This window comes from Diabrotica virgifera, chromosome 5, assembly GCF_917563875.1.
Source record: "Diabrotica virgifera virgifera chromosome 5, PGI_DIABVI_V3a".
Taxonomy (NCBI): domain Eukaryota; kingdom Metazoa; phylum Arthropoda; class Insecta; order Coleoptera; family Chrysomelidae; genus Diabrotica; species Diabrotica virgifera.
Genome location: NC_065447.1, coordinates 15,835,729 through 15,860,744, shown reverse-complemented (window position 1 = coordinate 15,860,744; position 25,016 = coordinate 15,835,729). Strand labels below are relative to the sequence as shown.

General features: G+C 32.3%; 1 protein-coding gene across 5 annotated transcripts in view; it reads right to left on the bottom strand.

The window, feature by feature from the left end:
* The window catches only part of LOC114332477 (uncharacterized MFS-type transporter C09D4.1-like), a 61,616-nt gene that overhangs the window by 1,435 nt on the left and 35,165 nt on the right, over positions 1-25,016 (bottom strand). For all 5 annotated transcript variants that reach the window (XM_050652306.1, XM_050652307.1, XM_050652310.1 and 2 more), the window contains exons 3-8: positions 14,697-14,799; positions 10,504-10,732; positions 7,393-7,530; positions 6,262-6,470; positions 5,320-5,426; positions 3,531-3,641 (exon numbers count right to left, since the gene is read on the bottom strand). In XM_050652306.1, coding sequence (XP_050508263.1) covers positions 3,531-3,641; positions 5,320-5,426; positions 6,262-6,470; positions 7,393-7,530; positions 10,504-10,732; positions 14,697-14,799 — 897 coding nt within the window. The remainder of the gene's footprint in view (positions 1-3,530; positions 3,642-5,319; positions 5,427-6,261; positions 6,471-7,392; positions 7,531-10,503; positions 10,733-14,696; positions 14,800-25,016) is intronic.

Sequence of the window (25,016 nt, the reverse complement as noted above, 5' to 3'; positions counted from 1 at the left end):
TTAAAGGTTCCTATTAATCCGGTAGGTATTTTCCTCACCAACTCACTCAGGTAATAAAATAAAAATATAGGTTTAATTTAAGAATGTCTATTATGGAAGCATCCGAAATCCGAATACAAGACATTAATTTCCTTACATTATAATAATAGACGTATAAATTATTATTTAAAATTTACTATAATAAGACAGACACTTTACAAAATCCATTCTAGTCATTTGATTAGACTGATATCTTATTAATAAATTTACTACATTTTTCAATTTCATTTTAACTTGTTTATCTTTGATAGGTTTGGCAATATGCAAACTTTAAATTTCAACATACGTATCTACCTGGAATTCTTTAATGTTTTCAAAGAAAATATATATGGATGGATGCGTATTACAAAACGGACACGCGCCAACTCGTAACTTTTAATGACAACAATTTTCAAATCAAAATGTACACCGGCCAATTCGTAACTTTTTTTTACCTGACCTGCCAACCCGAAACTTTCTTCAAGTGAATTCGAAACCATTGATTAAATATAATACCTTAAATCTAAACTGAATGTTTCTTGGTTTGCTTAAAAACATTATATTTGTACTATATGTACCTATAAACAATAGCAAAAATTGAAATATCTTATAATTGAAAATAATTGAAATAAAATAATTGAAACAATATTATAGTGTTTCATTAACACGTGTTAAAATATTATTTCCATCAAGTATAGCTCTACACGAGCTTGGTTTTTATCAAGTAATTGTAAATTTAATATTTTTTAGATGTTTAGCAATGATAAATTATTTAAATCCATCTGATAATTTAAAAGCGAAGAGATTTTCCATATGTTTATTTCAAGTCTAAAAGATTATACCTTTATTTAGTTACGAATTCACCGGTAGTTGATCGGTTACCGAAAAATTACCTGAGAGGGTCAGAGTTACCAATTGGCCTGTAATTAGGATGGGGGATTAAAATAGTTACGAATTCACCGGGAGCCTACAAAACGATACATTAAAATGCGAATGAAAAGATTCGCAAGCATTCGTAATACGAATAACAGAAGAATTTGTCTCTGTCCACAAATATGGGGAGAATATGGCATTTTCGTCTATATAAGTTTCAACTAAATAATCAACATATCTATCTTAAATTTCCTTTCCTGGTTTGAATGACATTAAATCAAACACAAAACAATCTGATACGTCTTCTGGTTTTATATGTAAGGCCAAAAGTATGTTTGAGCCACTTGCCTCTTTCAGAATCATTTTTATATTCTGATATTAAATCAAGAGACCAAGACATTTCTATACCAAGCTTAGTGTAGGTGAAATTTACAACCATGTATTTCAGTGTTCGGACACATTTCAATGATTGCATTCCTTTTCAAAGTCTTCAAAAATTTTACTAGCATTAAACTCAATTTTGAGAGCTTTAAAAATTTCTGATTTTAACAAATAAAAAATATTGTTGTAAATTTCTGTTTTTTTGTTTGGCAGTAAAGAGTATAATAAAGAAATATAATGCCCATTAATTAGCCCATTAATAATGAATAATTGTAATGTGCCATCCATATAATAAAATTCAATGTGGCTAAAAGTCTTATATTTGTTTCACAACTAAATACAATTATCCTACTTTTGACACAGTTTATAAAGAGAAAATTTTCCCTCTTGGTTGTTTTTTGAGCACACTCCGTCACAAATTCTTGAACCTCATCAATATTGGAAGGAAGTCGACCAGGCATCATTTTTCGTCGATAATTATATATTTTTTCTTATGTAACTGACAACAATCGTAGTAATTGTTTCAGACAAATTAGCTACAAGTGCTTGGCGTATAATTTTTGCTGGTTTTTCAATTATCTTCGGCTTTACGTTTACAATAGTTAGAAACAATTTTTGACTAACTTCTGACAATCTGGTTCATGATTATGTTGTCGGCTACTTCTAGATATTGTAAAAGTTGCACCAATAGTAAAAAATTTCGCACTACAAGTTATTTTATCCTCCAGAACACTTCTTCACTTTTTAAAACTTTCACTTTATAAAAAATAAAATTTTCAAATACCAATACCGCGTAAGGTTTACCGCGATCACTTTCTATTAAACATGCCATTTTTGTCAAAATTCCAATTGTGACTAAAAATAAAATACTATAATTAATTAATTAATTATTATAATTATAGGTACCTACTGTAATTTAATAGTAGATAAATAATTCAATTGAATGCCTTTTAGTAAAATCTACCTGAAATGACTGAAATAACCATTTTGGTCTTGGTGAGGAAAATACCTGCGGGATTATGACATACCCTTATAAACGCAGACAAAAGATTATTTTGGTGAGGAAATTACACCCGCCGGAAGATATCATGAGCATGTTACAAACAACGAAGTTATGAGAAGTGTCAACAAAAGAATGGAAATATTGGAAACCATCAAGACACGAAAACTGAATTGCCTGGGGTATGTTATGCGTAATGAGAGATACAACATACTTAAATTAATTATACAAGGGAAAATCCAGGGCAAGAGAAGTGTAGAAAGGAGAAGAATCTCATGGTTGCGTCACTTGAGGGAATGGTACGGATGCACATCAATCGAACTATTCAGAGCAGCAGCATCTAAGATCAGAATAGCTATGATGACTTTCAACCTCCGTCGCGGAGATGGCACGTAAAGAAGAAGACAATAATAAAAGTACTATACAGTGCGTGCGTAAAGTATGGAATTATAAAGATATCTGTGACACCCCGAAGATATAGTAACAAAACGTTGGTTAAGTTTATTAGATGGACCGGCGATTTAAAATTGTATATTATCAACGTTGTCAAATGTACAGTTTCTATAATATGTGTATTTTTTGTTTTTATAATCTTTTATTACAGTTTTTTTATTGGCGATGCAGTATATAATCTGTTAATGGCCATTATTGTCCATTAATAAGCAAAAACATTTTGTTTAGGGAATTTGCTTGTAAAGGGAATTGATATTGCTGTATAAACAGAAAGCGCCTAAAGAAAAACTTTAAAGGTAGTGTTCAACCGAAAAAAAAAGTAATCTAGACGTGTCAAATCCGCAAAGCTTGGTGGCTATGGCTATTCAATAGCTTCCCTCCTTCCAATCCAACGATTTAGAGATGTATTGTCGAGAAACTCACGAATATCTCGAAGATAAAGAGCAGATGTTCCATCTTTTTTAAGACATATCCACGTCTTCACAATAGAACCAACTGCATAATTTTTTGTCGTCACAATCTTTCATCATCAACCTCTGACCAACTGGTGGTGGGCCAGAAAAAATACACTGTGGAGACCACGAGCAAACAGGAGAAGCAGAGGTAGACAGCAGTAAAATGTAATTTTCCTTATAATCAATTGTGATTTAATCCCATATAAATAAAATATTTAACTTAAACATGCCACAAGAACGGTTTCAGTAGCTATAAAGCTGTAGTAATGGAACGTTAATAAAACATATTCAACCTACCAATCTTCTTTGAATTTATTTATCAGTTACGTAATTTCAATCACTTTACTTACCCAAAAATTGGTATAGCAAAGAAGGTGGCGACTCTAATTTGCAATACCATAGAGAGCACATTGGTAATATACGTTACTGATACGCATACAGCAACGACAAAACTTGTTGTCCTGAAACAGTAAAAATATTTAATTGTATAGTATGTACCTATATTATCATGTATAGTCCGTCTAGAAAGTATCCGGAATTTTAGATTTTTCCTAATTTTAATAGATTTCCTTTTTGTAACATTTTAAGACAAAAGTAATGCATCAAGTAGGTTGTGCCGATAGTAGGTTATGGACAAAATCGCATGACAACACCATCGGTCAAATATTGTTGTTTGTAAACAGACTTAAGATTTGTGAAAATATTGTCGCAAGTAGAAAAAAGAAAAGTGGTGGAATATTTGTATAGAAAAGGTGTCCGAAACGTTAAAAAATTAGTGCAATTGACTGAACTCGGAAAAAGTGCAGTGTATGAGACAATAAAGGGGATAAAAAATGGCATAGATATGAGACATAGACCAGTTCCGGGTAGACCGCGTAAGATTCGCAGAAACAATTTAAATGCTTTAGTGGCTTTAGGACGACAAAATCCGCGCCTAGGGTTTCGAAAATTAGCGAACAGATTTACAAATCAACGAAGAATAAAAGTGTGCCCAGAAACTGTCCGCATGTGACTGAAAAAGCAAGGCTACATACCAAGGAATCCAAAAAAATCCCTACAATGACACCTCTGCAAAGACAACGAAGAAAAATTTTTGTCAACCTTTTCGAGAAGATAATTTTAATAATGTCTTTATATATGATGAAAGTTGTTTCCAGCTTGGTGCAAATCACCTAAAAGTCCTATCAATAGAAAATGTTACTGTTCAAATTTCCAAATTTCCCACTAAAATAATGGTTTGGGGAGCAACATCTCAGCGTGGTGCTACACCTCTCTGTATAGTTAATGGTACTGTTGATAGTGCAAAATATTGTGACATCTTAAATGGTTTTCTTCTTGAAACGGCTCATGTTTTATATCCAGAGGGGTGGCGTTTTCAGCAAGATAATGCAAAATGCCATACTTCTGCTTATACTCAAGCTTGGATGCAAGAACACGAATTGACAACAATTTCGTGGCCAGCAGCATCTCCAGATCTTAGCCCCATTGAAAACATATGGGGACTGATGAAGATTGAAGTGGAACGAGCAGCGCCACGAAATAAAGAAGGTTTGATTCGGTCAGTTTTACAGGCCTGGAACACCATTACCGAAAATTGTGGCCTTGACCTAGTTTTGGGTGTACCTGGACGTTTAGTTAAGTGTTTAGATTTAAATGGAGGTTGTATAAGTAAATGAGATGAATCAATTGTTGAAATTTTATATTTCAAGTGATAGAAATAAATACCGTAAAATTATAATTCTGCATTCTTTTTTCCGGATACTTTCAAGACGGATTATAGTATCAGTAAAAATTTATAATTTATTAATGTAGGTAGGCACTTTAAACGGTAGGAACTGAAAAAAACATATTTAAAACAGCATAGCTATATAAGGTCCCCGAAATACATTGTCGAAAATTTAATAGTGGAAGTAGTTCAAGAGGAGAGGTTAAACATTGTTGCCAAACTTATTGTTTTTTTTACCTGTCGTCTTTTTTAAACATTTGAAACATGTCAATCAAATTTAATAATAAGAAAACCGAAGTATTCTTTGTTATAGCTTCCTTATAGATTATTCTTATAAATTAGAAATTAGGCGACATATTTCAGAAAAGTTACTGTTAAGTGTAGACTAATAATAAATGCAAATATTAACTTACTTAAAGGCATGCGTCTTATCTAAGATATAACCAAATATCACACTTCCCACACAACCACCAGAAATGATTGCTATTAGGGAGATTATACCTATGTCAGTTTCACCATTCTAAAAAGAAATAAAACTAATAAATTATTTAAAATTAAATAATTTTTGAAATTAGTCAAAATATTCGAAAATAATCCAAAAACCATCGAAGAACGACTTTGCACCGATTTTGTATCGAATTTCCACAAAACTCCAGGAGACGAGGTTCATCCTGAGCACTAGTTGCTTCAGAGACCATCGCCGTCATGATATTGGTATTCAACGAGCCCAAAAACCCCTGAGTAGTAATATTGAACTCATTTGCGTCAATAATTTCGGAATTATTTTATCATTTTTCATCACCTCGAAGAAAATGCATTTTCCTTGTGCAATAATACAATTTTCATTATTTCGTCATCATCACTTTGGTTTCCAAAGGCCTTTACGAATCGAATGCAACAAGTTTCATTGAGATACATTCAACTGCAAAAATTTGGTAGGTTTATTGCTTCATTGCTTCGCCTTCCTAAGCTACCTACATTCCTGTAGCACACTTCTTCGTCTTCAGCTTGTTTGCATCCACTCCTGGACAAAGGCCTGGCCATGAGTTCTCCATTCTTCTCTGTTTTGTGTAATTTGGTGCCCGTTTCTTCCCATTTTTGTTCTGATGTTGTCTAGCCATCGTTTTTGTGAGCTTCCTCTACTACGACTGTGCTAACGTAGTATCCAATGTACAATATTTCTCGTCTACCTTTCGGTGTTTTGTCTTGTCACGTGCCCTACCAAGTTCCATTTCATTTGCACAGTAGCACACTAATTTCTGATTAATATGCTCTTATAAAATGTCTGTAATCATATACTTATCTAATAAAAGCATTTAATAAAACGTTTCACTAATAAATACAACAATACTTACGGGAAAGTATTTTATATAAAATGTATTAATAACAATACCAAAAGCATTCCATAGACCATTTATAATTCCAAATGACATTAAAAGTAATATATAGTTCTTGTCTTTCATTAAAAGTTTACAGTCCTTCCAGAAATTCGTCTTTTCTTCGTCTAAAGTTAAAAGTTGTAACTGAGATTGACTGGGTGGTAGTTTTGGTCTGGCTCTAAAAACTAAAACAACATAAAGTATAGATAAAAGAAAATATTTATTTGTAATTCAAGATAAGTAAAAGAAGAATCAATGCGGAAATTATGTCATTATAGAAGGAGAAGAATGAAAGACGTTTCTTTCTGGAAGAAAAGTGAAAAAGTAAGAACCATTAGTAGAACTGTGGGCCATAAAGTTCAGGAATATCACTAGCTGAATCCACCTTCGCAAAAATCAGAAGTTGGAAAACGGAATGAGAATTTATAAAGCTGTTTCTAAATCTACACGACGAGTCGATCTTTTTTCTTTGTAAATTGAGACACTAAATCTAAAGAAGAGAAGAGAATAAAAAACTAAAGATGTACAAGGAAACAAATAAAGAACGATATGAAAACATGAAAATCAAAATACACCTAACAGCAGAAGAAGCTACTGGAAGGGGAATGGCCAGAGAAATTATAAATTTATCTGTTTACGTGATGATGATGGTGAATATGGATAAAGGTCAGCAAAAGCTCTCCAGCAAACTCCATCTCCAACAATTAAAATGCTTTGGACATGTTATGAGAGCAGACACAGAAAATTCGGAAACACTCAAGGAAAGGTAGAAGGCTGAAGATCACGAGGACACGAGGAATATCCCCAGATATCCCAGAAGATGGATCGGACAAATTATAGAAATATATATGCATACGTTAAAAGAAATGACCGGATATAAAGATCTTTGGAGACGGATAATACACGATATCACGATGACCATACAGTCCATCCGGGGGTCAGGACTGAAGAGACATATGGATTCGAACTTTTCTGCGCCCACTATGCTGATGTCGAAAGATTTTAGATATTTGTGACTTCTTCAATATCAGAATACATACTCCCAGAAAACGGAAATACAGTTTATCATTTCTAGGTTTTGTTAAATACTATCACAAATTTACTTACACAAAATTATTAGTATTAAAATTACAGCAGCACCGATAGTATTATACAAAGTCATGTTAAAAATTCCATCTCCAATTTCATCTTTGGTTTCTCCTTTCACCACCATAAACGGCGGAATAATAGCTCCAACAGCAGCTCCTAAAAAACATAACATTCATTTTGTTTAAATTATTACATTTCATTCATTAGTTATGCCCAGTTGATATTAAACAGAGATACACATGCCTATAAACATGCCTATAAAACAGAGATATAGACAGACGAGATTTACCAATTATCATCAATCTGTATTGGAATCAAAAGGCCAATATAAAGATAAAGATAGAAGACCAAGAATCGGAGAATATTTATATAAAGAGAGGACATGGTTGTGTTCTGTCGCCGCTTCTGTTTAACCTGTTACAGTGAAGCCATATTTCAGGAAGCGATAGCGGAGCTAAGTGATGGAATCTCTATAAATGGAAGAAAAGTAAATAACATAAGATTCGCTGATGACACCGTTATAATGGCAGACACCCTTGAATCGCTACAAGAGTTGTTAAATAGAATTAACGATTATTGCATTCAATACGGACTAAAAATAAACAAGAAAAACACTAAATTTATGATTGTCTCAAAAACAGAATATCTGGGAACCTTGGTTGATGACAAACATGACCAAAGCAAAGAAATTAAAGTCCGAATTGAAACTGCAAGGTAATAGGTCTGGATCCCGCGTATGAAAAAAAAGTTGATTAATAGCAAGCTGAAAATTTGTCAATAGCTTAAGGGTGTCTAGTCGGATAAACTTTTATATATGGGAACACTGGAACAGGGGCAGTTTTAATTGTGGAACAGGTTAAAAATTTGGAACGGTCAGACCACGAAAACGGCACATTTGTTTTGTCCGACAGAACAGACTTAAACTCTCCGAACAGAGATTAAACTCTCATGCAAAAATCAGACTGCTATTTATCACCAAATGGGCGTTTTAATGAGTGGAACATGTAGAATATGTCAAATGACAGGAATTATGACAGGCGATAAATAGCAGTCTGATTTTTGCATGAAAGTTTAATCTCTGTTCAGAGAGTTTAAGTCTATTCTGTCGGACAAAATAAATGTGCCGTTTTCGTGGTGTGACCGTTCCAAATTTTTAACCTGTTCCACAATTAAAACTGCCCCTGTTCCAGTGTTTCCATATATCAAAGTTTATTCGACTAGACACCCTTAAGCTATTTTCAGCAAATTATATTAACAAATTTTCAGCTTGCTATTAATCAACTTTTTTTTCATACGCGGGATCCAGACCTACAAGCATTTATAAAAATGAAGACACTGCTTACAAACAAACACCTTCAGTTGCCTCTCAGATTGAGGGCTCTAAGATGCTACATATTTTCTATATTGCTACACGGAATGGAAGCTTGGACATTGAAGAGACAACACATAATAAGAATAGAAGCGTTCGAAATGTGGTGTTACAGAAGAATATTGAAAATTCAGTGGGTTTACCCAAAGGAAATTTCAGTGGGTTCAAAGGATTACCAATGTTGAAGTGCTACGACGTTTAAATAAGGAGTTAGAAATTATGAAAAGTATAAAAACTAGAAAACTGGAATATTTGGGTCACATTACCAGAGGAGAAAAATATGAGTTGCTGAGAATTATTATGCAAGGAAGGATCCAAGGAAGAAGAAGAATAGGAATACGCATCTCCTGGTTGAGGAACCTTAGAGAATGGTTTAACTGTAGTTCATCACAACTATTCAGAGAATCAGCCAACAAAGTGACCATAGCCATTATGATATCCAACCTCCATAGGAGAGGGAACTTTAAGAAGAAGTTGATATTATTTTAGTCCAGCACTCCAGTTGTCTCTTGGAATACCTCTGGAACATAGGCGCCCATACCCATGGGCAGGGAGACCGTGACACCCCCCTAGCTTTTCGGGTGCTTTAAACTATATATTGTCATCCAAATTATACAAAATGTAATGTGCAATATCTTCACGTCTGCCCGTCCCCCTAAAAATTTTTATATGGACGCCTATACTCTGGAATAATGTGAACCTGCACTGAAATATAGATTGATCCAGTGATCAATACAATCCAATTGAGTAGAAAGGCGGTCTATTTCTCATTCCAGATCGCGCATTCCAACGCGACTGGAATAGTGTGAACTGTCAATCCAGTGCATGATTATTTGATATTTTTTCATTTTTGTGCTTCTTTCATTACATCAGTTACTTCTTCTAACAGGAATAAAAGAAGAGTTTCAAAACAATTTCTAAACTTCTTTCTTGAAAGCATTGTCACTACAGTGTTACCGATCTTTTGAATGACTGGAATAGTTGTTATGCTTTTAAATGACTGGAATAGTGTGGACGATATTATCCAGTCCAGCGTTGGACTGGATTATTCGCTGGATTCATCATCATTATTAACAGTTATTCCATCCATCGTCGAATGTAAGCCTTCCTTAGGTGTATACATTCATTTCTGTTTGTGTTTTTTTGCATCCATTCATGACCAGCCATTCACTTGATGTCATCAGTTATCTTGTTTGAGGTCTGCCTCTACTTCTTTTGCTTGCCCTTGGTAGCCATTCGAGAATTCGCTTTGTCCAACGACTATCTTCCATTCTTCCTATGTATCCTGACCAGTTCCATTTTAACATGGTTATCTTCTGGATTATATCTGTTACTTTTGATCGTCTTGTTATCTCTTCATTGGACTTGCGATCATTGAGCTTAATGTTAAGCATTCTCAGTTCCATAGCTCTCTGAATCACTTGAAGTGTGTGGACTACGCTGTTGTTAAAAGCCCAAGTTTCATGCTTGGATTGCTACTCATGCTAAGGAACATCTTGTATTTAAATCAGCCTTTAGGTTAAGCTTTAATAGTTCTATTTTTTGTCCTAAATATGACTCAACCTTTTCTATAGTATTGCTGTCCAGAGTTATATTCCCAGTTATATCTAGAGATTCGTTGGTTAGAGGACTCGCTGGATTACTGGACTCAAATAAAGTGAACCAGGCATTATAAAAGAATAAAGGAAAATAAATATATAGCAGAAAGTAAAATGTTGATAATGTAAATTTTTAACCCAAAATCACAGGATAACTTATACCTAACTGTGTTCCTAATACTGCCAACGCACAAGCAGTGGATACTTCGTCTGGTCCAAACCAAGCCGATGCAAACTTTGTAGGAATGTTAAATATGTATACTTGACCAAAAGCACAAAGTCCTTGGCCGATTATTAAGGCATAGAATCGGGAAGGATCATTACCAAGTATCTTCACTGCCGAACCTGCTACTGTCAATACTGAACTCACTATAGCTGTCACTCTTAAACTCTGAAATAATAACACATTTTTATCAAATAAACTGTTGAAATATTAAAATAAATTTATGATGCTAAATAGGTAATATTATAATAAGAGCAGTACGACAAGGATGTGGACTATCCCCTCTACTTTTTAATATGTTCTCAGAAGAAATGTTTAAAGAAGCATTAGGCCGATGTCAGATTATGCGTTTTGACAGGATGCGGTGGCATCCGTTTCCAACGCAACCGGACCGACCTGTCACACTATGGGTTTAGCCTGGTGCAGTTAGTAAGCGCGTAACGATGTCTCAAAACGCATCCGTTTCCAACGCAACCGGACCGATCTGTCACACTATGAGTTTTGACCGGATGCGGCGGAAACGCATCCGGTCAAAACGCATAATCTGACATCGGCCTTAGAAGACATCAATGAAGACATATCAATTAACAGAACATTAGTGAATAATTTCAGATATGCAGACGATACAATACTCCTCCTTGCGGACAGCAAAGAAGGGCTGTAAATTTTGGTTGAATGCACTACGCAGTACTGCGAGACGTATGGAATGGATCTGAACACAAAAAAACAATCATGGTGGTCAGTAAGAACAAGATTGAAGATGAAACAATCTACGTTGAAGGAAAAGCTTTAGAGAAAGTACTCAGATACAATTATTTGGGATGTGAACTAAATGAACAATCGGACCGCAGCCTCGAAATAAAACAACACATAGAGATTGCCAGAAAAGCTTTCAATAAGATGAAAACAGTATTATGCAGTGGAAAGCTGGGAATAGAAATTACATATAACTAGAGTATTGAGATGCTATATATCATCTGTCCTTTTATATGGAGTTGAAGCCTGGACAATTATGGACGCAAATGAAAAAAGACTTGCCATCTTTAAAATGTGGTGTTATCGAAGAATGTGGAAAATTCCATGGACACAACAAGTAGCAATCACGGATATATTAAGAAAGATGAAAAAAGAAAAAGAAATAACGCTATATGAAGGAAAGAAATGAAAAATATGAGTTGCTGCGATTAGTTATACAAGGAAAAGGGGAAGGAAAAAACGGACCGGGGAGATTAAGCACGTCTTGGTTGAAAATTTTAAAGCAGTGGAGTGGAAAAACAACGATAGAACTCTTCAGACAGAGTTAAATGGGTCATGATGATCGCCAATGTCCTTAAAGGATGAGGCACATGAACAAGAAGAATAGATAAAAGAATGATGTTAAGTTTTAAGAAATGGAAGGTATATCCTTTTGTAATTTTATTTGGTCAATGTTTGTGTTTATTTCTTACGGGACCGACAAGCCTTTCTTGTAGTCATGTCGCATGATGCAGAGGTTTTGTCGTAGAATTTAAGACCACAAAAGGCTTACTGCAGGGATACTCTACATCTCCGATGCTGTTCAACATGTTCCTAGAACAAATACTAAACCCATGGAATAGAAAATGTGAAGGTATATTAGTCCGTTCTTTAACGGTAAAATATTGCAAAACCTCTAAATTTTAAAGAACCGCTTTTATTGACATGAAATTTGGCATACACATAGCTAACAAGTCAAAGAAAAAAGTGATATTGTGCCGATATGTGCTTTTGGCCTGGGGTGGTTTTCACCCCCTCTTGGGGGTGAAAAAATATTCGTCCAAAGTAAGTCAGGAAATGGATAAACTTGCTAATTTTAAGTAACTTTTGTTCCTTAGAGTTTTTTCACCAAGTCAATACTTTTCGAGTTATTTGGCAGTGAATATGTTCATTTTTTTCAACAAAATAACCACGCTATTAGACGGTTTTTCGCAAATAACTCAAATAGTAAGTATTTTGTCGAAAAAACATTCTTAGCGAAAATATAGCCTGTAAAAAATTTAAAAAATGGTGTATATAGCACATCTCTATACCTAGTAGAAGCAGAGTTATAGCTAATGAAAAATAGGTTCATATTCGTCAAATTCCAAATGGAATACTTTAACGTGAAATAACCAAAAATGAAGCACATTTTGGGGAAAACTCATTACAACTTATTTAAAGTGTTTAAAAAAAGCTTCAATTCTGTTTTATAAAAAAAATTCTAGCATCAAAATTAAACAAGTTACACTCAAAATAAAGTCAGTCTTATTTTGTTTTGGTAAAAAAATCGAGAAAATCACCCCCTAATTAGTATCTTAAATGAACTTAATCGTTACGACTTCACAAGTTTCTTGACTCGTGTATGTATTGTTTATATGATCTGGTTTCATCTGTTCTAAGTCTTTATTATTGAAAGGGCTGTAGTTAAAAGGGGTTGAACGAGTCACTGATCACGAATGTATGCAAATTTAGAAACACCAAATCTTAATCAATTTTTGTCTAACAGAAAAACAAAAAAATACGTGATATTCAGAAAAATAATGCTGACTTTTTTTGTTTTTAGAGATTTTTGGTATCTCTAACAATTTTTAAGTTATTTTGAAAAAAGCATATTTTTCAAAATTAATATTTTTAAAAATTTTACTTTGAAACCAAATTTTTTCAAAAATAAGCACTTTGAATCGATGAAACTTACAGATCACATAAACACAACATAAGTAAAATAATTTGTGGAGCGGTAACGATTAATTTAATTTAAGTTGCTAATTAGGGGGTGGTCTTCCCGATTTTTTTTGCAACAACAAAAGGGACCAACTTTATTTTGAGCGCAACTTGCATAAATTTAATGCTTAGATGCATTTTATGCATCTAGAAGCTTTTTGTAAAAACAGAAATAAATATTTTTTTAAACACTTTAAAAAAGTTAAAATGGGTTTTCCCCAAAAAGTGCTTAATTTTTTGGATATTTCACGTCGAAATATTCTATTTGAAATTTGGTGAATATGAATCTATTTTTCATTTCCTATAACTCTGGTTCTACGAGATCCAGAGACCTAACGCGTACACCATTTTTTTTACTTTTTTATAGGCTATATTTTTGATAAGAACGTTTTTTTCCAAAACAGTTACTTTTGACTTATTTCCGAAAAACCGTCTAACAATGTGGTTATTTTGTTGAAAAATGAACATATTCACTCGCAAATAACTCGAAAAGTGTTGACTTGGCGAAAAAGCTCTATAGAACAAAAGTTACTTAAAATTAGTATTTTGGACATATATTTTTTCACCCCCAAAAGGGGGTGAAAGTCACCCCCAGGAAAAAAGCATACATCGGCACAATATCACTTTTTTTCTTTGACATGTAAGCTATACGTATGCCAAATATCATGTCAATCCAAGCGGTTTTTTAAAGTTTAGAGCAAAAACCGTGAAATAATGTACTATATGGGAATACCAGTGAAGGTAGTATGGGAATACCAATTCGAAACGACATCTCTTGTACACACTAGTTTTTGCAGATGAACAATTGGCAACGCTTCAACATGGGGAAAATTATTCGTACCTATATGCTCCCAAAACTTGAAGAAGTATACACAAGAATGGACTAGAACTAAACCTAGAAAACACTGAATGTTTAACAACAAAACAAGAACTTGGAAATGGACGGAGATAGGGAAACTAACGGCACTGAAAATTTCCAATAGGTACTTAAGATTCATAATCTCACAGAATGGGACCACAGAGCAAGAGATAATAAGCAAATTAACACAGATAGGAACATGTAGCAAACAAATAAACGAAGTATTTAAAAAAAATAGGACTAATAAACAAACGAAATAGGTCCAAAATTATAGCAACCGAAAAACAAGATTGGATCGTATCAGAAATGAGTAGATAAAAAGAAAAATGACAGTAAAACAAGACATTTACATTAAGAATAAAACGTTTAATCTGGTATGAACACGTGAGAAGAGCAAATCGTACAAGGTGGATATCAAAGATTTTTAGAAATAATGGATGGATTTGTAGAACTGATCGGTTCTAGAGGATCAAAAAACATGTGAAGGATATTAATTTAAGAATTATAGAAGATGTAAAAGTGTGAAGAAATGTATAAAGTGTTTTTAATACTTACGTATCTTTCAATAAGATAACTAATTGGTAAAAAGAATATTATATTTATTATAAAAAATATTAATCCAGTCAAATCTACTAAGGAACTATCTACATTATAATACCTAAAACAAACAATGTATGTCAAAATTTAATTTCAATATAAAACTTAAGTGTTAAGCCGGGATCCGATGGAGTGAGACTTGACACTCTTCACCAGTTTACGTCGATAAACAGAAATAGAAAATATGTATATAATAATGAAAAGAAAAGAGAGCGCGGTTGGCACCCCACGTTACTGTGAAATTAATAAATATTTACTTTCTGATACATTCGGTCGGACCATTTCGATAGAACGTGTTCCTTCGAGTCTCGAGGGTACACCACCAGTGTTGGCGGTAGAAATTTTAGTAAATTAAGTATATTAGTTGGTTAGTTAATTAAAATTCATGAAATGATAAAAATTCCAACACAATTCCAACACTCCATACAATACTTGCATCAATTGTAGGGTACGGTTCAAGTGTAAGAGCACATATATTAATAAATAAAAAAAAATGCAGAAAAATTAAATAGAGCTCAGAGAGGATTGGAAAGTAAGAATGACGGGAGCATTTGGAACAACTGCAACACAGGCACTCACAGTTTTAACTGGAGTAATGCCAATGCATTTAGAAACACAAAAAAGAGCATGTAATTATTGGCTAAAAAAAGAAAAATATGAAAAAATAATACAAATAATAGGATTAGATATAAGAAATAAAAGAGAATTAAAAGAAATAATAAATAGAAAAAGACAAAATGAATGGGAAAATTCAACAAAATCTAGACGTTTATACAATTTTATACCAATATTAGAAAACATTCCAAATTATTTTAATCCAAAACAAGGATTAGTACACTTTTTAACAGGACATGGACCGTACCCAACATATTTGGAAAGATTTAAATTAAAAGATGATGCATATTGTGAATGTGGAGAACTAGGTACACCAGAACATATAGTGTTACATTGTGAAAATACTATAGAAAATGAAGAACATAGAGAAATGAGAAGAAGATTAGAAAGAATTGAAATAAAAGATATATTACAAAATGAAGAATATTTTGGAATATTAAACAATCCAACAGAAATAATATCTAAAAAACAACAAGAAAACTATAATAATAGAAGAAGACAACAAATAATCCAACCCTGATGAAGTTGAGTAAGATAAAGTTAAAATAAATAAAATAAAATATAAATTCAAAAATAGATATTTACAATTATAATAATAATAAATTCAATATAAAATAAATAAATAAAAATAATAATTCAATAAATAATTCATTAAATTAAAAAAAAAAAAGACTACCAACTCTCTTCTGAAAATAGAGGGACTGTCTTTATAACTTAGAAGGGAGTTGATAGTACCAAAAATATTTTAACAAATGTATATTGTTTATTTAAATTTGTTAAATGTAATTAATAGATTATGGCAAATTAATTAATAAATTGTAAAAATAGATTAAGTAGTTTAGTAAAAAATGTAAAAATATAAAAAAATATCTGTAATCCCATCAGGAAAAAACGACCTGGATTAGTCACTAGAGGTCAGGTCATATGTATAAACAATAAAACAATAAAAAAAAACAATAAAAACTCCATAGTAAACTACGGATATTTAGGAAAAATATTTACGTATGCTTTATAGATTTCGAAAGAGCCTTTGATAGAGTACTACATACATTAATATTTCAATGCTTGGACTTAGTTGCTAGACACGTACGACATTAGATTGCTCAAAAATCTTACTACAGTGAGACCGCTTGTATTAAGTTGGACCAAGAAGTTTCAGCTAAAGTTTCTATTAAGCGTGGTGTCAGACAGGGATGTGTTATGTCACCGACATTGTTCAATGCCTACACCGAACCAATTTTTGAGAAAGCGTTGAATAATCGTCGCGAAGGTGTTAAAATCGGTGGTGAAATCATTAATAACATCAGATATACAGATGACACCGCCATAATGGCAGAGAGTCTGGAAGACCTTCAAACCCTGTTGAACGCTGTAAACAACGAATGTATTGCAAGGACTTAACAATCAACGCAAACAAAAACAAAATGGATGGTGGTCGGAAAAAAAATTAATATCGAAAACTCAGTACTAAAATAAGATAACAAAATCATGGAAAGGGGGGGAACACTTTAGATATCTGGGTAGCTGGATTGACTGCAGGGTTGAAATCGATGAGGAAATTTTGACCAGAATATCAGTTGCACGAAAAAGCTTTATTTGCTGGCGTTCTGTATTTGTATTGTGCAGTAGAAGTCTGCCATTGACCACAACACGTCTAAGAATATTGAAGTGCTACGTCTGATCCGTTTTGTTCTATGGATGTGAAACTTGAACAGCAAAAATGAAGAATATCAGCAAATATTCGAAAGAATATTCGAGTTGTGGTATTACCGTCGCATACTCAGAATCCCGTGGACAGCACACATATCCAACGAACGTGTGCTAGAGACCATGCACAAAGAGCGAGAATTGATCAACGTCATAAAAATGAGGAAGGTTCAAAACTTCGGTCATATAATGAGAGGACCTAAATATAGCTTACTCCGGTTAATCATTCAGGGCAAAATCGAAGGAAAACGCTGGGTTGGAAGAAAACAACTGTCTTGGCTGCGTAACATTAGACATTAGACAATGGACAGGTCGAACGGTCGGGGAATTGTTTATGTTCAAATGAGAATTCAACGTGTCTCACAATACAACTATTTGGTTACTATAATCAATGAGTCGTGGGACAATACTCAAGAGATTAAATGTCGCATCGGAAAGGCAAAGAGTGCATTCTTGACTATGAGCTCTGTATTCAAGAGCCATGGCATCACTCCAAAACAAAAATAAGGCTCCTTAAATGTTACGTGTACTCAGTGCTTCTATACGGAGTAGAAACGTGGACATTAAAGGCGGAAACTCTATCGAAACTTCAAGCTTTTGAGCTATGGTTGTACAGAAAGATCCTGAAGATACCATGGACAGACAAAGTCACCAATGAAGAAGTACTACGGAGGATGAACACAACCGCAGATTTAGTCAACATCGTGAAGGGCTGTAAGCTGCAGTACTTGGGGCATATAATGAGAAATCAAGGCAGATACGAGCTACTCCAGTGCCTTTTACAAGGTAAAATTGAAAGAAAAAGGGCTCCCGGACGGAGAAGAATATCCTGGCTTGCTAACCTGAGAGCATGGTATAGGAAGACCTTAACACAACTATTCCGTATAGCAACCAACAAAATTATCATAGCCAGAATGATCGCCAACGTTCGGAACGGACAGGCTCCCTAAGCAAGAAACCAACGCTTGAAATCAAGTACGGCCAGAGAACAACGACCACGTTCTCTGGCACGGCACACAAAGAAGAAGATAGTAAACTACTACGGCACTGACCGTTCCAGTTCCTAGCCGAGTCGAAAGGATTGGAGGGGTACATACCTAGTCTGTATCAGCTTCTGACTTCCTTTGAACCGTGTTCATTTACCGACAAACGATGGGAAACTTCACGCCAATCCATTCCAACCAAAACCCACGGTAGATATACCCATAAATAGAGGGTAGGTTCTAGCCCACGGATCGTAAATCACAAATTTTGAAGGACATAGTGCTATTTCACGTCGCGTTGATTCCCGTCTCTAGTTTTTTTATCTTTTTCTATTACATATTTTGTATTTCTCTTGGCGTGCCACGCCACGTTCCACGGGATTCCAGCTTTAGGATTATTTATGATGTGCCTACATAAAACCACCAACTTTATATAAAGCTACTACCCTTATCATTGTCGTTCAATTTGAAATATTTGTGAAACTAGGCCATATGTGTCTATTTTAAACTGTTAAGAAAGAATTTACATAAACAAGCAAAGTGATGAGAACAAGGGTTGATCCTAAATAAATAAAGAAGTATGTTTGTACTAAATTTTAAGTCAAAAGATAATATACGGAGTATATTCATAAACACAATGTTCACTTGTGCAAATGTGAACTTTGAGACAGAAATAATACCTACTAGAATTCTTAGTATCAAATCCAAGAAATATACCTAGTAAATAACAAAATTAGAAGACCCAAACTAAAAAATGTTAAATAGTATTGTTAAGTTAAGGGGATCGGTACGAACTTTCGGTTTCAATGCTATTTAAATGGGATTCATTTTTGTCGAATACTGAGAAAACTACTAAGTATTTTTGAAAAATTTAAACACAGAATGAAAGATTACATTATTGCCGAGGGTCGAAAGTGCCTGAAAAGTTCTATAATATTTATTTTAATAAGTTGCAGGGGTGAGAAAAAAAGAGAAAATTTAGTATGATTTTTAATTTCAAATATCTCATTCAAAAGAAACTTTTTATTCATTCTAAGGGACTTTCGGCCCTCCTCGGTAATAAAGTAATATTTCATTCTACGTTTAAATTTTTGAAAAATACTTATTAGTTTTCTCAGGATTAAAAAAAATAATTACATTTAAAATACATTGAAAATTTTGACAGGCGTCAAAATTTTGCATTTTGTTCCTTTCCCCTTAATGATACAAGCTGTAGCCCCTTCAAGGAGCTACATCTCTTTAAAGATGATGTCTGGTATTAAATGCTGACGTCTGGTAATTCAGTGTTAAAAATGCATAAAAGTTAAAGACAAAAAAATTTTGCGATAAAATAACCGTTGCCCTATCCAAAACGGGCGCCTATGACCGGTATAAGAATTAAATTAAATTGATTTTATGCTAGAAATTCGCAACTGATGGAATCGATTTATCTCTGGAATTTTCTGGATTTTTCTGGAGTTTTCGTTTTTTTTTTAATAGAAGCGTTCTGGAGATTATCTTAGAAGATGGGGAAGATCTTAAACTGTCTTAAAATTATCTGAGGAGAGGAATCTCCGGTCTTCGTTTATCAGGAGAGTTTCTGGACACCCTGTATATAACATACTATTTGAGATGTGGGTTGAAAGGTCAATATTCAACCAGAGACCGTATAACTACTACTTATTATGTTTAATTTTTACAATTAGAGAAACGCTTCAAATTATTTTTCAATTTTCGTCTAATTGCATTATGTTTATGACTATGTATTATCATCGACAGTATCATATAAAATTGCTAGAAACATGCATGTCTCCTTCGAAAAGATCATTAGAATTAAAAAAATACTTATACACGCCTTATCGTTTTTGCCATGAATGCATAATCATTTTGTGAATAACTTTAATTTCATAAATAATCATATGAAAAGCGAGATAAACGAAACTAATTAAAGAAATTATATTATTCCAAGGTAAAAGTAAATAAATGTTAAAAATAAACAATACAATACATAAATATGTAGAACTAGGTGGTTTTAAATAGCACAAAGACAGGATAACATGGTGAAATGTGAAAGAAACCTATGTTCAGGAGTGGACTGAAGAAGAAGTGTACTAGTCTAGGGTCGAAAAATAAAAACCGGAAAAAAATTCAATACAGGTATTTGAAGGTGCTAAATCGTAGTTAATTAAAAATACATACAGAGGTATTCGTAAATCGATCTCATTTTTTTATAAACAAAGGCCAAACTCGGAAAAAATTGTTTTTTGCCTATAACATTTTTAGTATCACATTTACAGCAAAAATTGTATTACGAAAGTTGTGTATCATAAAAAAACGATTAGTTTGAATTTTTATAAGTTAAAATCCATAAAGAATTAACCGAGATAATTGCAAAAAACAACTTTTTTTGCACTATTTAGTAAATGTTAATAACTTTTAACAAATAGATCGTAAGAAACTTATTATACCTTGATCATGAGGTAATTAAACTCCTTTATTAGTGTACAAAATTTCAAGAAGATCTGTTTGTTAGTTTAAGAGTTATGTTAAATGTTTATCCCAGAGATTGAATGTTTAAACAATCATTCTTGCCCAAGGAGTATTTTCATAGCTTTTTGGAAAAGTGCAATAAGTTCTTAAGTACTAAGAAAGTTAAAAAAATAATATATTTGTTTTTAAATGTTGTTAAACAAGTCGATAAAAAAATGGTGAGTTTTTCCTTATAAACAATTAGAATATCTTTGTCATTTTTGCTGATAAATAATTATAATTGGTTGTACCAAAAAGCTGGTAAAAAAACACATATTTAAAAAGAAAAATAAACTTTCTAGGACCAATAATAGCCTTTTTTTTGAAAAATCACATCTCTATTGTTTATAAATATTAAGAGTTGAAATGTTTACAGCATGATAATAAATATCTATATTTTATATTTCAGTTGATAAGTACGGAAGATCTATTTAAAACGAGTAATAACCCTTTAAAGTGAAGTTACTCACGCTGACTGAGCTGGGACCGTGTGATGGGGTAGAATGTCGGAGTCCAGTTTCGCGCGTCGAGATTTTGCTATAGAAAGTTCAATTTGGAGCGCTTGAAAAATTTTACAATATCTCAGCATCCAGAGAACATAGAGCCTTCATTTTTTTTAGATTGGGGTAACTCGACTAAAGAATAACAACTAGCTAATTTTCATTTACCTGAAAAATCGGAAAATTCTGGAAAATGGACTTTTTTATTCAACATTCATTTACAACGTTAACACTACTATATTTTGATAAATATTTTCATAAAATATTATAAATTTGTGAATAAATATTGAAATATAATTATAGTATATATCTATTTATATAAAGGGTGGTTCATTTTAATCTCCTTGGTTTCTGTACGGAAAACGATTTGATTTAAAAAAAATTCTTTATAGAAATATACAGGGCCATTAACACTACAATCTAAAAATAATGTGAAATATGCAGGGTGCCTGAAAAAAGAGTGATATATCAAAGATACATTTTTTTATGAAACACCCTACACCTGATGAAATTTTTAAATTGCCCTTAAAGACTAAGGTAGAATATACCTAAGTACAGGGCGTTTTGATTTATTTCAATTTTTAGAAAAAAGTAGTTTTAGAAAAAAATAAATATTTACGAATCGGTGACAAATGTTTTCTTGGATCTTCATAATAGACTATTCAGCATATTTAAACAAATGTTTATTGTAACAAAATTTATAATTACTTAATCGTACATTTTTAGATTTAAAAACTAATTGAAAACAAAAACATTCTCAAATTGAAAAAAAAATATGTATGTATAGATTATAATTATTGATCTTCGTTAATTCTACATAGTTACTGTACAGGTTCATTAATTTCTTCAACATTATCCCTAATTTTTTTAAACCAATCTTCAGCTTCACTTTCGTCATCTATAATAACTGTCAAATGTTGTAGCATCTTTTTTCGTCAGTGTCATCTTTGCAATTTATGCATAGCTCGGTACATCTGATTTATTTTAAGAAATTATGGATAATGTGGAAGAAATTAATGAACCTGAACACAAACTGTGTAGAATTAACGAAGATCAATAATTATAATCTATACATATTTTTTTTTTCAATTTGAGAACGTTTTTGTTTTCAATTAACTTTTAAATCTAAAAATGTACGATTAAGTAATTATAAATTTTGTTACAATAAACATCTGTTTAAACATACTGAATAGTCTATTATAAAGATCCAAGAAAAAAATTGTCACCGATTTTTAGATTCGTAAATATTTTTTTTTCTAAAACTTTACATTTTTATAAAAATTGAAATAAATCAGAACACTCTGTACTTAGGTATAGTCTAGCTTATTTGTTAAGGGCAATTTAAAAATTTCATCAGGTATAGGGTGTTACATAAAAAATATATATTTGATATACCACTCTTTTTTGAAGCACCCTGTATATTTCACATTATTTTTAGATTGTAGTGTTAATGGCCCTGTATATTTCTATGAGGAATTTTTTTTAAATCAAGTCGTTTTCCGTACAGACACCAAGGAGAATAAAATGAACCACCTGTATATAAATACATATATACTATAATTATATTTTAATATTTATTCACAAATTCATAATATTTTATGAAAATATTTATTAAAATATAGTAGTGTTAACGTTGTAAATGAATGTTGAATAAAAAAGTCCATTGTCCAGAATTTTCCGATTTTTCCGGTAAATAAAAATTAGCTAGTTGTTATTCTTTAGTCGAGTTCCCAATTTAAAAAAAATGAAGGCTCTATGTTCTTGGAAGCTGAGATATTGTAAAATTTTTCAAGCGCTCCAAATTGAACTTTCTATAGCAAAATCTCGACGCGCGATACTGGACTCCGACATTCTACCCATCACACGGTCCCAGCTCAGTCAGCGTGAGTAACTTCACTTTAAAGGGTTATTACTCGTTTTAAATAGAAAATATTCCGTACTTATCAATTGCAATATAAAATATAGATATTTATTATTTTTCTGTCAAAATTTCAACTCTTAATATTTACAGACAATAGAGATGTGATTTTTCAAAAAAAAAAAGTATAACTTGGCTATTATTGGTCCTAGAAAGTTTATTTTTCTTTTTTAATGTGTGTTTTTTACCAGCTTTTTGGTACAACCAATCATAATTGTCTATCAGCAAAAATTACAAAGATATTCTAATTGTTTATAAGGAAAAAACTCACCATTTTGTAATCGACTTGTTTAACAACATTTAAAAAACAAATATATTATTTTTTCTTAGTACTTTCAGTCTTTAAGAACTCATTGCACTTTGCCAAAAAGCTTTGAAAATACTCCTTGGGCAAGAATGATTGTTTAAACATTCAATCTCTGGGATAAACATTTAACATAACTCGTAAACTAACAAACAGATATTCTTAAAATTTTGTACACTAATAAAGGCGCTTAATTACCTCATGATCAAGGTATAATAAGTTCCTTACGGCCTATTTTTTAAAAGTTATTAACATTTACAAAATAGCGCAAAAAACGTCGTTTTTGCAATTATCTCGGTTAATTTTTTATGAATTTTAACTCATAAAAATTCAAATTAATCGTTTTTTCATGATACACAACTTTCGTAATACAACTTTTGCTGTAAATGTGATACTAAAAATGCGATAGGCAAAAAATAATATTTTCTGAGTTTGGCCTTTGTTTATAAAAAAATGAGGTCGAGTACCTCTGTATATATTTTTAATTAACTATATCCTCCTACGATTTAGCACCTTCAAATACCTGTATTGATTTTTACCCTGAAATCGCTCATATTTATTTTTCTATCCTGGTGTATACTGCAACAAACAGAATTACCTAATTTGGGACGGTAACAATCCAGATGACATCAAAGAGCATCAAATGTATACCGTAAAGTCACTGTTTGGTGTATATTTTGGGGTTGCGGCACCATCGGTCCTTATTTCTTTCAAAATGGGGTTGATCAGGCCACCATCTCTTTTGGACTAGATTGGATGATATACAGGGTGATCAACTTCTGTGACAAAGTCCAATATATCTGTTATTATATAATATGTGAAAAAAAGTTGTTAATAAAAGTTATAGACACCTTTAATGTACACATTTAAAAATTAGTGAGAAATATACAGGGTCCTCCATAACACGGTGCCAAACCAAAGTTATGTTTTTTTTTAAATGGAACACCCTGTATTTTATTTAGAATCTAATTTCTCTACATTTTTTTTTATTAAAAAGATATAACACTTGTCTAGGGTTATACTGAGTGTTTCAAAGTTATGAGCACTTTTATCAAAAAATCATACTGATTTGATCGGCCTGTATGATTCTAACAGTATAATATAAACTTATTTTTTTAATGCTTTTGACTGTCAATATTAAAGTAGTTCTGTAACAATGTATAATTTTTTTATAACTACACAAATTGTATACAGGGTAAGTCAAAATGTAAATAAAAGATTTTCTTCATAATTTTAAATGGAACACCCTGTATTTTATATTATTATCGAAAAGGTCTATCACTATACTTACATATCTTTGAAATATTCCCTATACCTAAAGTTATTAGTTTTCGAGATATTTTAGTTTTATTGTTGATAACAACATGTATTGCTTAGTTATTAATAACAATACTCTGATTTATTAAAATTTATTAAAAAAAACTAAATTAAATAAAAAAAAATGTTCAACGTACTTCTTTTGTTATAAAAGGTGTTCTAAATGACCTTCCATAACGTCTACACCAGCCTGGAAACGAGTTTCGAAAGACCTAATGATGTTTGTAAGGATTTGTTGTGTGACACTTTGAAAGGCGTTTTGAATCCTTATTTTCATATCGTCAACTTATTGTTAGAGGTGTCCTATACACTACGTCTTTAATATAACCCCAGAAAAAGAAGTCAACTTCGTTTAATTCTGGTGATCTGGGTGGCCAGTGAACTGGCCCATCTCTTCCTATCCATCTTTCAGGAAATAGTTCATCG